The sequence below is a fragment of the Fusarium verticillioides genome, chromosome 11 (genome assembly GCF_000149555.1).
Source record: "Fusarium verticillioides 7600 chromosome 11, whole genome shotgun sequence".
In the NCBI taxonomy this organism is placed as follows: domain Eukaryota; kingdom Fungi; phylum Ascomycota; class Sordariomycetes; order Hypocreales; family Nectriaceae; genus Fusarium; species Fusarium verticillioides.
Genome location: NC_031685.1, coordinates 135,142 through 148,311, shown reverse-complemented (window position 1 = coordinate 148,311; position 13,170 = coordinate 135,142). Strand labels below are relative to the sequence as shown.

The 13,170-nt window shown below is 49.7% G+C and overlaps 8 protein-coding genes across 8 annotated transcripts; 3 read left to right on the top strand and 5 right to left on the bottom strand.

Moving 5' to 3' along the window:
* Positions 1-144: 144 nt before the first annotated feature.
* FVEG_17384 (hypothetical protein) lies at positions 145-587 on the bottom strand (the record flags this gene model as incomplete). The annotated part of the gene is made up of 2 exons (XM_018906631.1): positions 145-453; positions 501-587. The coding sequence occupies 2 exons, from the start codon at positions 585-587 to the stop codon at positions 145-147; spliced, it is 396 nt and encodes a 131-aa protein (XP_018760932.1).
* A 95-nt stretch (positions 588-682) lies between these two features.
* Positions 683-1,360, bottom strand: FVEG_12870 (hypothetical protein; the record flags this gene model as incomplete). The annotated part of the gene is made up of 1 exon (XM_018902249.1): positions 683-1,360. The coding sequence occupies one exon, from the start codon at positions 1,358-1,360 to the stop codon at positions 683-685; it is 678 nt and encodes a 225-aa protein (XP_018760931.1).
* A 1,030-nt stretch (positions 1,361-2,390) lies between these two features.
* Positions 2,391-3,623, top strand: FVEG_12869 (hypothetical protein; the record flags this gene model as incomplete). Its single annotated transcript, XM_018902248.1, has 2 exons — positions 2,391-3,167; positions 3,222-3,623. 2 exons carry the CDS (start codon positions 2,391-2,393, stop codon positions 3,621-3,623), a joined length of 1,179 nt encoding a protein of 392 aa, XP_018760930.1.
* Positions 3,624-3,971: 348 nt separating this feature from the next.
* FVEG_12868 (hypothetical protein) lies at positions 3,972-5,234 on the bottom strand. Its single transcript, XM_018902247.1, has one exon. The coding sequence runs from the start codon at positions 5,108-5,110 to the stop codon at positions 4,118-4,120; it is 993 nt and encodes a 330-aa protein (XP_018760929.1). The 5' UTR covers positions 5,111-5,234; the 3' UTR covers positions 3,972-4,117.
* Positions 5,235-5,834: 600 nt separating this feature from the next.
* On the bottom strand, positions 5,835-7,212 carry FVEG_12867 (hypothetical protein; the record flags this gene model as incomplete). The annotated part of the gene is made up of 2 exons (XM_018902246.1): positions 5,835-6,870; positions 6,917-7,212. 2 exons carry the CDS (start codon positions 7,210-7,212, stop codon positions 5,835-5,837), a joined length of 1,332 nt encoding a protein of 443 aa, XP_018760928.1.
* A 1,063-nt stretch (positions 7,213-8,275) lies between these two features.
* FVEG_12866 (hypothetical protein) lies at positions 8,276-10,028 on the bottom strand (the record flags this gene model as incomplete). The annotated part of the gene is made up of 2 exons (XM_018902245.1): positions 8,276-9,958; positions 10,007-10,028. 2 exons carry the CDS (start codon positions 10,026-10,028, stop codon positions 8,400-8,402), a joined length of 1,581 nt encoding a protein of 526 aa, XP_018760927.1. The 3' UTR covers positions 8,276-8,399.
* A 1,133-nt stretch (positions 10,029-11,161) lies between these two features.
* FVEG_12865 (hypothetical protein) lies at positions 11,162-11,778 on the top strand (the record flags this gene model as incomplete). The annotated part of the gene is made up of 2 exons (XM_018902244.1): positions 11,162-11,596; positions 11,710-11,778. 2 exons carry the CDS (start codon positions 11,162-11,164, stop codon positions 11,776-11,778), a joined length of 504 nt encoding a protein of 167 aa, XP_018760926.1.
* Positions 11,779-12,660: 882 nt separating this feature from the next.
* On the top strand, positions 12,661-12,981 carry FVEG_17383 (hypothetical protein; the record flags this gene model as incomplete). The annotated part of the gene is made up of 1 exon (XM_018906630.1): positions 12,661-12,981. One exon carries the CDS (start codon positions 12,661-12,663, stop codon positions 12,979-12,981), a length of 321 nt encoding a protein of 106 aa, XP_018760925.1.
* Between the last annotated feature and the right edge of the window lie 189 nt (positions 12,982-13,170).

The window sequence follows — 13,170 nt, the reverse complement described above, 5'->3', positions numbered from 1 at the left end:
TATTTACTTGCCCTCCCGAGGGACTCGTTTAAATTGTTGTGATCAGACTGGCTAGGAAGTCGGGATGCCTTTATTGACTAGGTAGCTCAGCATTCTGCGTTGCTTTCATACTTGGTCCATCGACTGTCGAGTCAAACGCGCTATCTACTCTTCACATACTTCCGTTTCCACATTCTCAAAATCCAAGTCCAAGAGCTTGATATACTCTACTCGGTCCACGTCATTATCGTTGCAACGTTCGTTGCTACCAGGATAGGTCCATTCGCGGCGACCACCAAAACTCCCAACGCAGTATCCAACATCGTTATCATACTCCAGGTCGTAAGCCCTTCCAGAAGATGTGATAGCTGTTTCAGAGCCCTCTTTGTTCTCTTCGGAGAGGTCGTTGCAGATGGCTGTCCAACTAACCTCCTTGCGAATTGCGTACTCGAAACGGGCGAGCACATTGATTTCCTGGGAGATTTCGAAATCACATCACATGTTGAACTCGTCGTCCCAACTGTCAGGATTGTTCTGTTCGTATAGATGACAATACTTCTCGAAGGGAAGGAATTTATCCAGAGCTTCAATAAATGCATAGATGGCATCGTTGCACCACTCGTGACTCATATAATTGTATTTCCAGTCGCAGTCATGATGGATAGGATAGTAGCCGCGAGTCTTTCGAACCGAAAGTGTGCCCTTATCTATCAGACAGAGCCTGGGTGTTTTGACCCATCCGGAGGCTACGCCCTCCATCTGAGTGGCCACCAGACTGCGAGCTGAGTTCTCGGCTTTGAGTTTTAAGGTCGACGATCCAGCTAGAATCAACCTCAGTAGCGAGTGTGGACACCGAAACCATTGAAGAGGAGAGGGGATCGAAGAATGGGATGCTGGCCTTGCAGTCCTCAAAGTGCTGAGGCAAGGACTTCCAGTTTGTTGTTCGGAAGAAAAACATGTCTCGCTGAGGGAAAACCAGGTAGCCCAGTCTTTCATCTGCGTTTCGACTGGTGAGAGTGACCGGACGGCCGAGATAGTCCTGATGATAATCGGGAAGCCGAAGCCACATGGAATATATCTTTTCTGTAATGACTTCGCGAGACAGTTTGAAAGCCCCCCAGAGGCCGCCGTCCCACATGTAGGCTGAGCGATTGCTATTGGGGGCTTTCTCATCGCCGTTAAGACCTTGGTAATGGCCGAGGGCTCGTAGAGCAAGTCGATCTTCGCCCCCGGACTTGACTGTGTCAACGTTGACGAAGTACAACCCAGCCTGCTTGTAAGAATCATAGCCGGGGATAACAGAAAGAATGCATGCTTCCTTCCATTTCTGGAGCTGAACCTCAATTGGGAGGCGTGGGAACCCGTGAAAGGTTGCAGGCATCTTGTGACTTGTGATGAAGGCTCAGGGTGAATGTGTTGGAGGGTTGTGATGAGGTCTTATGAAAGTTTGTGATGCAGGGTGTGTAGAAGGGAAGTAAGGGTTGAAGGGTGAGGAGGAGAGGATGAGAGGAGGAAGAGAAGAAAATGATATGATGTGGGCCATTTGTGTTAAAAGTAAGGGCATGGGACTGTTGTCTGTTTACATTTGGCAGTGGTAGACCAGTGAGTATAACAGTGACGCAAGGGTTGTCTGCTTGAGGGGGGATAATCCAATCAAGCACCAGAACTGTTGGCAGGTTTGATTCACCTCAAGGACTTAGTATTGTAGCTTCACAGGCAGTGTGCGTGGAGATCCATTGACTCTTCCCAGTACCGCCAACAGAGTCAGCCATTGCTAAACTCAAGATATCAAATGCTTCCCCCTTAAGTCATAGTTTTAGTGATGTAATGTCGATAGATCAAGATAGCGTTTTGAATGAAGGACGGAATATCCAGTGTATGTTCATGATACTTTAAGTCAGTTCATTAAGCTTTGATCAAGTTTTGTAATTTTCTGAACATCCCATCGGGATAATGTGAGGCATGAATCATCCAGAAACCCATGCTTTACTCACATCAGCCCATCTCGTGTGTTTTGACACTATGAGCCATCCATCTTCTCCCTACTTGTTCATTCACTGTCATGCGTAACTTGAACACTGGCACTGCCTACCTATTGTTCCCTATATGAGTCACCTCGTTGCTCAGAAAGCACTGACCGCTGCCACTGTTACCACAAGCCCTGCCACTGCCAGAGAATATACATCACGCGGTACTGTTCATCGAGTAAAGGCTTTCACTCCCGAGGCCCTCCTCTTCGCCCTCCATCACTCCTCAATTCCAACTTCTGACTTTCGACATTCTCCATCTAACACATTTCCATTTTGCCATATTCTCTGAATCTTTCCGTCAAGACTCATCAAGTACACTGGTAAGAAGTATACCGAACAATTATGACATTCATTTTATAAGTCTAGCGGAACACAGCTATCATGACGCAACCCATGGTCTTCAAGCATCCCGATCATGGCGGTGGGCTCAAGCAAATAGAGGAGATGCCAGCCCTTTCGGCCAACGAAGTTTCTCTTGCGGTTTTCCACCTATTTCAGAACCTCCCAACTGAGCTTCGATTGAAGATTTGGAAGGCGGCGTGTTTCCCTCACACAAGCAGTCAACAAGGCCTACACTACATCGATCTAGCAAGTATTGGGGATGACTTGCGCTCCTGGATTGGTCCAATGGAGATGAAGGCACTTCATCCCGACTTCCCAACCTCACGCAATGGGCAGCGGGTTGTAGGACGCGCAAACAGATCCGCCCACATGTGGGATGCTGGTCTATGGAAGGCATGCCAAGAGTCCAGGGAGGTCATTTCCTCGCACTTTCGACTGAAGCTTTGGTGCAATACTCAGAACAGCGGCCTCGAGCCCCTCGAATCGGATGAGTGCCTCGGTAAGGCTTGTCAACCGTACCCTTCGCAGCTGATTTCTGAGGAATTGACCTCTGAAGACGACGAGGAACTGTCTGAGAAGCGACCAGGTGATGGAGATTCAGTTCTTGAGCCTGAGCTCTTTCTTCCTACCTGTCCTTTTCCATCCAATCAAGAGCATGAAGAGCCATTTATGGTTATGCCCACCCGAGATCTATTTTGCATCCAAGACCCCGGGAAACACCTGTTACCACTCGTTCTCAAGGATGCTCGCCTGAATGTTCCATGTCCAGGTGGTAAGACAATCGTTCTCCGACACTCCTTCAACCTTGCCTTGGAGGTTGATACCACCTGATTCGATTGTTTCCCTGGCAGCTGGGCCGAACTCATCAAGGAAAAGTCACCTCGAGCCGTGTTTGCGAACTGGGCTCAAACCTGCAACTGGAGCAAGGGCAATGCCCCGTGTATCTACCTGCTCAATAAGGCTGCTCGTTCGGGGTCAGGTTGGTGTGTGAACAAAGAAGCAGTCTTTCATGATTGCGATGATGCGTACGTGGAAGTTCAAAATCATTACTTGGACAACTTCCCGGTTAAGCCGGCAGAGGCTTCGGCCATGCTAGGATTTCTGTGGCTTGTCTGGAACCTTTGGACCGTTGCTTTTTGCAACTGCACCGACGACGAAATATGCATGATGTGTAACCACGGCCTGGGTTTGGATTTGACCAAGTATGTCAAAGTTCTCGTTCGACAAGAAGAGGAACCTGCTCGATATCAAATCGAGGATCGAGTTGATTAACTGGGCGAATTGGAAAACAGTAACAACGGTCAGACTGAGCATGAAAGTGAAGACGGTGAGGAGGGCAAAGATACTTCTAGATTTTAGAAGCCAGTGAAGTTGATGGAGAGCAGGGGCACGTTTTTGGAACTTGGGCCATTTCGATAGTTTTACTCCCTAATCACGACTAAACGGAATACGTCTACACGGGAGAGACTCAGGAGCCTGCTAGGGAAGTGTGATTGAGGCAGGAAATGTACAACAAAAGCGAGGAGTGAGGTCTGGAATTCATGGGCTCTGTTTGTACTTACCCTTGTCGGATAAGAAAGAAAGTCAGATCTTCACGAAGCAAGAGATGCTATTCATATTTCACCCGTCACCAAACTGAATGCCATTGATAATGTAATTGACATGAATCGACAATTTTGTCACAGACCTCATGATATTCATTATAAACAAAGCTACGTATTATGTCTGAGCCACCGGGACGCGAGAGTCCCAACCATCCGCTGTATCTAGTAAAACACCAAGCATCTAACCTCAATACTCTGTCGTCCCTTCGCATCCGCCGGCGTAGCAGGGTCAACAAACGCAGTGTGAGGTGTATATCCCGCCAACCCATGCTGACCACCCTCATGAACCTCACTCTTTGAATCAAAGCACTTGATCAACATGACCTCCTCAGGCGTCATATCCTTGGCGTAGTAAAACTTGTGCCCATCATTCGGCGCAACAGAGTACGTCTCGCCTTTGATCTGATAACCCTCCGTTGAACGAAGTGTCGATGCATCAGGGAGGACTTCCTTTCCACGGTCATCGTCGTCATTGTCTTCGCGCTTGGGGTACAGAAGATCAACTTTGATCATGTCTTCTGGCTTTGTGGTGCGATAGTCGACTACTGCAAGGGGGAAGTCTGTTGCCGGATGGCCGATTGGTCGCCAGACGTTGATGATCTGGTATCGGCCCTTGAGAAGCTCTTCTGTCTCTGAAGGATCGGTGTGTCGTCTCACGCGGGCTTCAGCAGCGCCGGGGGTTTGATCGACATGGACTTGTTGCACCGGCTGTCTGGGACTCGACTTCTCCCTCCTGCGAATAGTATGATCAAAGATAACAACTTTCTTGATCTCAGGAATCCTCTCTTTGAGAAGCGCTTCAACTTCGCCGTAGTAACCGTTCCTCACAGCCGCATCGTCAGTGAACTCTGTTTCTTTGGCGGGAGACTTGAAGACATCGAAGCCAGAAAGATCCACGCCAAAGGCGGTAATGCTAGCGGCGTTGCGAATGTCCACGACGTCGCGCTTGTGCTGGCTGCGCTCAAAAGAAGTCTGGTCAACGTCGACTTTAGCCCAGGGCTTGACTCTGTTTCCGTTGTCGTCGAGACTCGATGTCGGATCGATGTAGTTGAAGAGTCCGGTTGTCATTTTGGTGGTTGTGAAGTGGAAAGGTCTGAGCTGAGCGGGGTTGAGGAGCTGTTTGAGAATGGGTCTTGTCCTGAGAAGTCGTGACATGCAGGCTCAAGTTGAAGATGGGGTAATCTAATTGAACTACGGCTGTTTCTTATATCCAATTATAGGTAGTACAATTCGGAATTTTGTGTAAAAAGTCCGTCTTTTATTTGTTGGTATCCCGCTGTCATTTATTTGTCATCGTTATGAAATTTGTAAGCTCCGTTGTGCCGATGACGTTTGCGGGGCTGTCAAGCGTGCTGTAACACTAACAGATCACGTCACTTTACAGTGGCAATAGTACTGGATCAGTTACTGTCTTAACTGAGTCAGATTATCGATCTGCCGAGCGCAACGACGTTATTGGAGGCGTCGTCCCCAGCCGTTGGCATTTTTTAGCCGTAACGTTTGCACATTTGACTAATTTTCATTCTTTCAGTCAATGTAAAATTCCATCTCACGTTAGCATTCGACAAGATTCGACGGCGTACGGACACGCCTGACAAGCAGCATCCAGACACGGTTGAAAGGCGCAGATGACGAGTTTGTAATGCCGCCATTGGACTGCTTTACATTTTGGTTCAACGTCGCTGACCGGGTTAGATCTGAACTTCTGGTTCCTCACACTGGGCATGTTAAGATGTCATACTGTTCACACACAATTGCCATTTCATTCCGTTGAAAATGTGACATTAATCATTAAGTCTACCGTCTAGTACGCTTCGCTAAATCATTCAAACCCAATTACAAGTACAAGCCAAAGAAACCATTCTGAATCCAAAGTCTATCACCAAACCTTGTTCTCCTGCGGCTCCACCCAAGCAATCTTGCCAACATGTCTCTCCGGCCCCTTGATGAAAGTCAACTTAGGCGACTGCGCCATCTTGGGTGCACCCAGTCCAAAGAGCATGTTCTGAATGGCTGTGATGCCAATGATGTGCTTGTCGATAAATTTGAACACACCAGTCTGCCAAGTGGCACTGGAAGTCGCCTGGCCAGAGCCACGGCAAGCTTCAACAACGGGATCCATACGTGAAGCTTGGTACGACTGGAAAGCTGTGGCAAGTTGAGCGTGAGTTGGGGCGGGGGACTTTTGGCGAAGAGCGTAGAGTTGGTTGACCAGGGCGACCACGTCGATGAGACCGTTGTTGCAGCCTGCGCCTGTGCTGGGGGTAAACTTGTGAGCTGAGTCACCTGCGAGCACGACACGACCGCCCCAGCTCCAGTGGTTGACGACACCTTCTTCGAGACTCACGAGGCCGGACTGAGTGCGAGCGTTGAAGGCGTCCTTGAGGGTGAGTTTTCCGCCGGGCGCAAGAGGAATGTGTCCCCAGCGCTCAACAAGATCGACTTGATCCCGCTCAGTGTACCGGACCCGATCACGAGTAGGCGCATCCAACTTCTCATAAAGACCCATGACAGAAGAATCCTCGCCGGCAAAGAGCTGTGTAGCCGCACCAGGACCGTGAGTCTCACAAGTAGTGCCAGGCTCGATGCCCGCGAACTTGGTAGGCATACGCAGCCAGAGCGCTCGGAATGTGGTCAGGAAGGGCTTCTCGTCGTTGACATCATCTGACCCTGCGTCCTGAGCGAGAGAGCGCATCTTGTTGCGGACGAAACTATGAGCGCCGTCTGCTCCGATGACGATGGATCCCTCATAGGATGTTCCATCGTCGCATGAGACTTGGACGCCAGTTTCGCTGGGGATGATGTCGGCGACTCTCTTGTCGGTGAGGATCTGACTTTTCTGGAGAGGAGTGAAAGAATCGTACAGCACCTTGGTGAGGTCGTGGCGGCTGACTACTCGAGGGAAGGTTCCAAGCCTGGGCTTGTTAGTCGAAGTATCTCAGGAGAGAGGATGAAACTCACAGTTTGTTAAACAGGATGAACCAGTACGCGTCTCCAATATCGCGACCCTGGTGATCTTGGCGGTTGATCAGACCAAGAGGAGAGCTGACTTGCTCAAGAGGAGCAGTGAGACCGAGCTGATCAAGAGCGCGAAGACCCATGGGGTTGAGGACGAGATTGGAGCCAGCGTCAATGACTGCACTTGATCGACGTTCAAGAAGAATGAAGTCAATGTTGGCGCGGGATAGGGCATGAGCGGCTGTGAGGCCAACTGGACCGCCTCCGACGATGATTGCTCTGAAGCGCTGAGTAGGCATGTTTTGGTTGTTGGATTGGCAAGTAAGGGGTTGGTGTTGTCGCTGAAGGATAAGAGTGTCTGTGTCTAATAAATGCTAGTTGAGTGAGTGCCCGAGTAGTGATGGAGAAGAAGTTCTCGAAGCGAGTGAAGACAGATATATATATTATTGTGTCACTGACCAGTCTCGCATCTCGCATTGTTTTGAGGCTGCAGTCTTAGTTAGTGAACAGGCGCTAGTGCCGGTGTCTTCGCACTCGGATCCATGCGAGTGGGTTCCCAAAAGGGGATTGATTAGTGTGTCACTGACGAAAGCTTGACTTTGGGATCAACCAAGATCGAGTGCGATAAGATGCGATGAAAACGGGATTGAATCAGCCTCAGAAGCCATTTCGTCTCCGCAATGATCATGAAATTAGATATTTATTTACAAAATGTACAATTACTCTGATGCTCCGTGAAAAGCCAGTCCATCTACTCTGCCAGTTTGGTGATTGCCTACCCCACTGCTTCTGCACGATAACACTGGCGATGCGAACATGAGCGATGCATCTAACCCACCCTACGCAATGACAATACAGAGAAAAAGGATAAGAGCACTCGGACGAATGGTTGTATTACGCACTCGATTATCGCACTCGCAAAACGACACGTACGTTCAGTGGATCTTGTCCTGGCGCCGATTGATTCCGCAGCCACCAACGGCTGGCGATCGAGAGTGTTATGATTGGCTCGCATTTCGAGCTCCGCTTCGCATTCGGGAGGCCATCAGCCCTATGACGACACCATTCAGCAGGGCTTAGGGGTAGCATTGCAGGGTAAGCGGGAAGTCAAACTCGCATGCGGGAGAACTACTCATCGCATGTTACCCCGAGCAAGCAAGGCGCTATTCCCGCGGACATTTGTAATTGAGGTGAACGAGATAGAACGCGATGCTATTGCAGGGGCACATGGCACTGGGGCCAATGGTTGCCGCCACCCGAGTCTGAACCACGACGCAGCATGAACAGCCAGACTCTGTGCACAACTAGATGGGATGTACCCGTCGACAATGTGGCACCGCGAGTAATGGTTCATTCAATAAATGTTCTTGACGTGAAATGAATTCTATCGTGAGGCTCTAGGCCGTGTCTACAAAGTCATAATCTATCAATTTTCCTCCGCAAACATGGGTGCGTCTACAAGACCGCCATTCCATAATTTCCCTATTCATTGCCTCCCTTTCCTTTGATACCACTTTGTTTTGAGGAAGTAGATAATGCTGATACCGAGGCCCAGCCCGGCGAAGCCAACAGCCATGTAAAAAGCAGACCGGTAACCTATCAACAGCTCGTGCTTTGACTCTCCTCCATTTGTAACATTGACCTCCACCGTAGCAGCAAATCCAAGACCTAGACTGATACTGTAGTTCACGATCGTGCTGACCAAGCTTGCTGCGATGCCTTGATGCTCTCGCTTCACAGAATTGGAGAGGATCAGAGTCGCGGCGGGGAACGACATGTCCATACCGAAGGTCATGATAACAAGGCCAAAGAAAGACTGGTACCAGTAAGACTGCTCCACAGGCGCAGTCATCATCAAAATTGTACCGGTTGTGAATGATGTGAGGGCGAGGAGCATGACCAAAGCAGGATGCGACACATGAAGAAGCCATGCAGTGATCAGTGAGGCGCAGGCTCCAGAGATAGCAACCGGGCTCATCCAAGCACTCGTAAGAAGAGGTGATGCTCCACGAAGCATCTGGAAGAATTGCCAAGTGTAGTACACCCAGATACCAAAAGTAGCCCAGCCGCAGACGATGCAGCCCAGAATGTAAGCGACGTCGCTAGTCAGAGCATCAAAGGGAATGAAGGGATGCGATGCCACGCGCAATTCGACGTAGAAAAAGACAGGAACAAGGAGCACTCCAACGATGAGAAGGACGAATACCCAAGGCTTGTCCCAGCCGTCGATGGGGGCTTGGTTCCAGGCAAAGTTGAAGAGGACCAGGGCAGTGATACCAGTGAACGCACCGAGAAGATCGAGTTGACCAAGGATGTCTCCCCAGCTCATATCGGCGGACGAAAGCTTGTGAGGAGGATCAGGGATGATAAAGTACGCCAGCAGCGCAATGAACGCCAGCCCAAGCGCGAAAGAGTAGTAAGTCCAAGGCCACCACGCCGGATCCCCATGAACAAAAAGTCCAGCAAACAACGCCCCAAAAACACAACCACCAGGTGCACAAGCGCCAAACAGCGCAAACGCCACAGCCTTTCGCCCACCAGGCTTGTACGAAGCGCCCAAGATAGCCAAACCATTCGGCATCACAAGCGCAGGTCCAATGCCCTGAAACACGCGCGCAAAGATAAAGAGAACATGGTTAGAGTAATTTGCTAGTCCGCAGATCATAGACCAAACAGCGAACCAGACAAAACCAATGAGGAAGAGGCGCTTGTAGCCAAAGATGTCGCCGAGACGGCCGGAGAAGAGGATGAAGGTTCCGACGGTGAGGGAGAACCCGGCGATGAGCCAGCTTAGTTCCGCGGGATTAGTGAGGTTGAATGAATCACCGATTATGTGGATGATGTTGAGGCAGTTTCCCAGCGCGGCTTGCGTCATGAACTGCGCCATGCAGATGATGGCCACGAAGAGGATCTCACGTGGGAGCGAGAACGTCTCGGCTATTGAGACGTTGGACTTTGTTCTTGAGATGGCTTCCTCGTCGGGTCCTGTGAGCGTGTTGTTATCCGACGGCGCGTCCCTCTCGGGATCAGGCATGAAGCCTTGTTCTGCACAAATTAGCCTCCATCCCAATCGCAAGCAACGCAGTAACTCACCTTTCTCTGTTTCCATTACCATTTTGGATAATGCTCAGAGTCTGAACTCTCCAGAACATCGTTATCAAGGGATGACGAGCACGGTATATAAAAAGCGGCGAGCAAGCCCGAAAGATTGTGTACATCCGAAGGTCCGTACTTCCGAGCCAATAACGCGCTGTCAGAGCTGCCAGAACTCCACTACAGCATTTTTACCATTATTAATCCAGATTCCAGATCCGAGATGGGAGATTATCGCGATTAGCGTCGGAAATGTGAGATTCTGTATATCCGATTTTGACAAAGCTGAGGAATCGGTTTTTTGAGTTTTAGTTCATCGGTGGAGATGCTACGTAAGGCGGGATGGTAATTGACCAATGTGACGGTGATGCATGTGATGAACAGGGATGAATACGACTGCGATGATGGTAGATGGAGGGTATTGTGAACGTTGTTACTAATGGACAGTGATGGATAGTGTTCCAAGTGGGAACGAAGTACTCCGCCTTACTATCAGCCGGAGAAGTGTTGTTGTTTTGCTGCATCATCAGCGGCGGGTCTGTTCGGTCTCCGAGTGACTGAACATAAGGTTTAGTAGAACTAATAGACTGCATACTTGACATGAATGTTGAGAACCACTGTCAATTTGAGAGAACAGAATGGAGCGGATGGCTGTCCGTTTCTTCCGGTCTGACTTGTCGGACAGAACAAACAGTCGTTGATAGGCGAGAGCCTGCCCGCCAGACTGGTAAGTAACACGGCAGATCAAACTCCTTAGCCCTATTGGATGTAGAGAAGGCGTTGCCTGTGGCTTTGAGATAGGAGATCCATTTTGCTAGATTTAAAGTTTCAAGAGCCGCAAGCAATCCGCGGCGTGGAGGTTTGTTAAGTTGTACCATAAAACTCATTTCACCTATAATACTCAACGCATCACAATTTCGCTATAAATGAGTAAAAAGCTGTTTTAAACTCTCGGAAATGAGTCACGGGCCATGCTTCTCACAAAAGTCCAAGGTTTTCCATGAACTATAAAGGGGTTCTTTTTCACTTATGTTTCACTCCTCTTGACGAATCTTCTGTAGACTCTACTAAGGTCGCGAATCATCTCTTGTCAAGCCAATCATTGTCGTATCAGGCGAAACTACCAACTCTCAAGAGTTTTAACACCTTACCAACATGGCCTGTTCCTTTCATCCATTCCCGAGACTGCCCCTTGAGCTTCGGATGCAAATCTGGGACGCAGCATGTCTTTCCTACATCTTCTACGATCGTCACAAAGCTAGTATGCATTACATTGACGTCGAGCATAGTGCTGAGAGCAATACGCTCTTGGCATATCACAGGTCCATGGGTGATGTTGCCGAAGGAAATGACAAATCTGGCTGCTTGGTACACGCGCTATGGACAGCCTGCTCTGAATCGCGGGAGGCTGTAGCAAGATACTGGCGTAACTACCCCTATGGCAATCTGTCCCTACCCCCTGCGAGGCTCCGCATGCGCGACAATGAAGGAATTTGGGATGCTACTGTTTGCCCAACTATGGATATCTTTTGTATCCAAGCGAAGAGCTGGAAATGGAAAGCTCCGGACGGAAATGATAAGCCATGGCGGGTAGCCATCCCACATTTGAGCCAAAGTGTGGCTCAGTTGCACCCTTGGGTCGAACTGGCCGTGACTTGTAAATTTTGACGAAACTCTTCGAACACCAATGACTTTGACAATAGGCTTTTGGGATTCTTTCCGGCGTGTTTAACCTCGCAAACTGTCCCAACGATTGGAGGAAGCTCGCATGAAGGTGCCCTTGTTCTTTGACAATTTTCCTCCAGTCTTGACCTGGCGGCCTTTCCAGACGAGGATGGACAGCGCATATCATGCAGCTCGGACCCTCAGGTTGGTGCTGAGCTTGCCTCAACACAAGCATCGCCGAGGTGAATCGTGAGGAATTGAGCGCTTTGTGTCATATCCTGGAAGGGGTTTTTTGTAGACCTCAGATATCTGGGGGTAGATGTCTCTCTCGATTGGTGTTGACCTGTTCTTCCTCTCTTATTCTCTCCTCGTAAATGGAGCCTCTAGTTGGTGAGCACGTAACCTGTTGGACGTTGAACTCCGTCAAAGCTCTTTGAACTCGAAGGCTTCTCACCCCTTCACTTATCTTTGTTCGGCTTACTGATGGAAATTTGGTATCTTGGCAGGAGTAGGAAATGGCATTCGCAATGGACGGTACAACATAGCGCTCGAATCTCGATCCAGCTTCAGAAGAGTCGCTGTGTTTCGATTGGGCTGACATCGGAACGGTACAGAGATGTACAACGATGTCAGTGCGGCAGGTGTGCTGTCTCTTGAGGGGAAGGGCAAACGAAAAGATAAGGGGGGAGAACTAAATGCCTGGATACATGCTTGGGCTTTTGGCGCTCAAGTGATGGCTCGGGGAGGGAACAGGCGATGCGTTTGGATCAGTGAGCACGCTTGATGGATGTTGACGATGATTGAGCGGATGAGATGGAGAAGACGAGGTAAAGTCTCATATGCACTAGCCTTTAGATGCGGAGGGCGATGACGCAAGCAACAACGCAGGGGAAGGGGGACATGATCTTGGATGGGAAGAGCCCAACACGTGATATGGCTTTAGGCAGGCGGTTGCCTTGTCTCAGCACCTTAAGCAAGCTGAACCCACCATGATCTTTAGTGCCCTGCGCTACCGCAAGCCAACTCCATCATCTTGCCTTGTCACCATTGCCTACGATGTCGACCGTCTAGGACCTACAGCAATCACTCTCAACGACCGACATAACCCTCTTGGACCGACCTTCGACTTCGCGCACTGGGTGTCGAGTCCAAGCCCGTCACCGCGGCTAAGCGCTATTCTACACTCCGACGCTCTATGCATCAGCCAATGGTCCAGCTTGGAGAATCACCCCCATGGACTTCGCAACAGCCATGTCACAAGACAACGCCATCGACCTGCCCCTTGCTTCCTTCATTCAGTTGACAGATAGCTTGAGCAAAATACTGCCTGGCGAATGACAAACTCAGATGTTCGAGGTGGGAGAGCCTCACAAGCCCCCAAGTCAATCATTGTCTCAGCATTTTAGCAACCAGTGGCAGGTGGCTCTCACGTTCTCTCATCAGAGCCTATTCTGGACATGAGATTCATCTTATGAGTTTTCGACTAACCGAAAAAGTTC

Excerpts from the sequence above, each read along its gene's own strand:
- FVEG_12868 (XM_018902247.1), bottom strand. The coding sequence starts at position 5,110 with ATGTCACGACTTCTCAGGACAAGACCCATTCTCAAACAGCTCCTCAAC.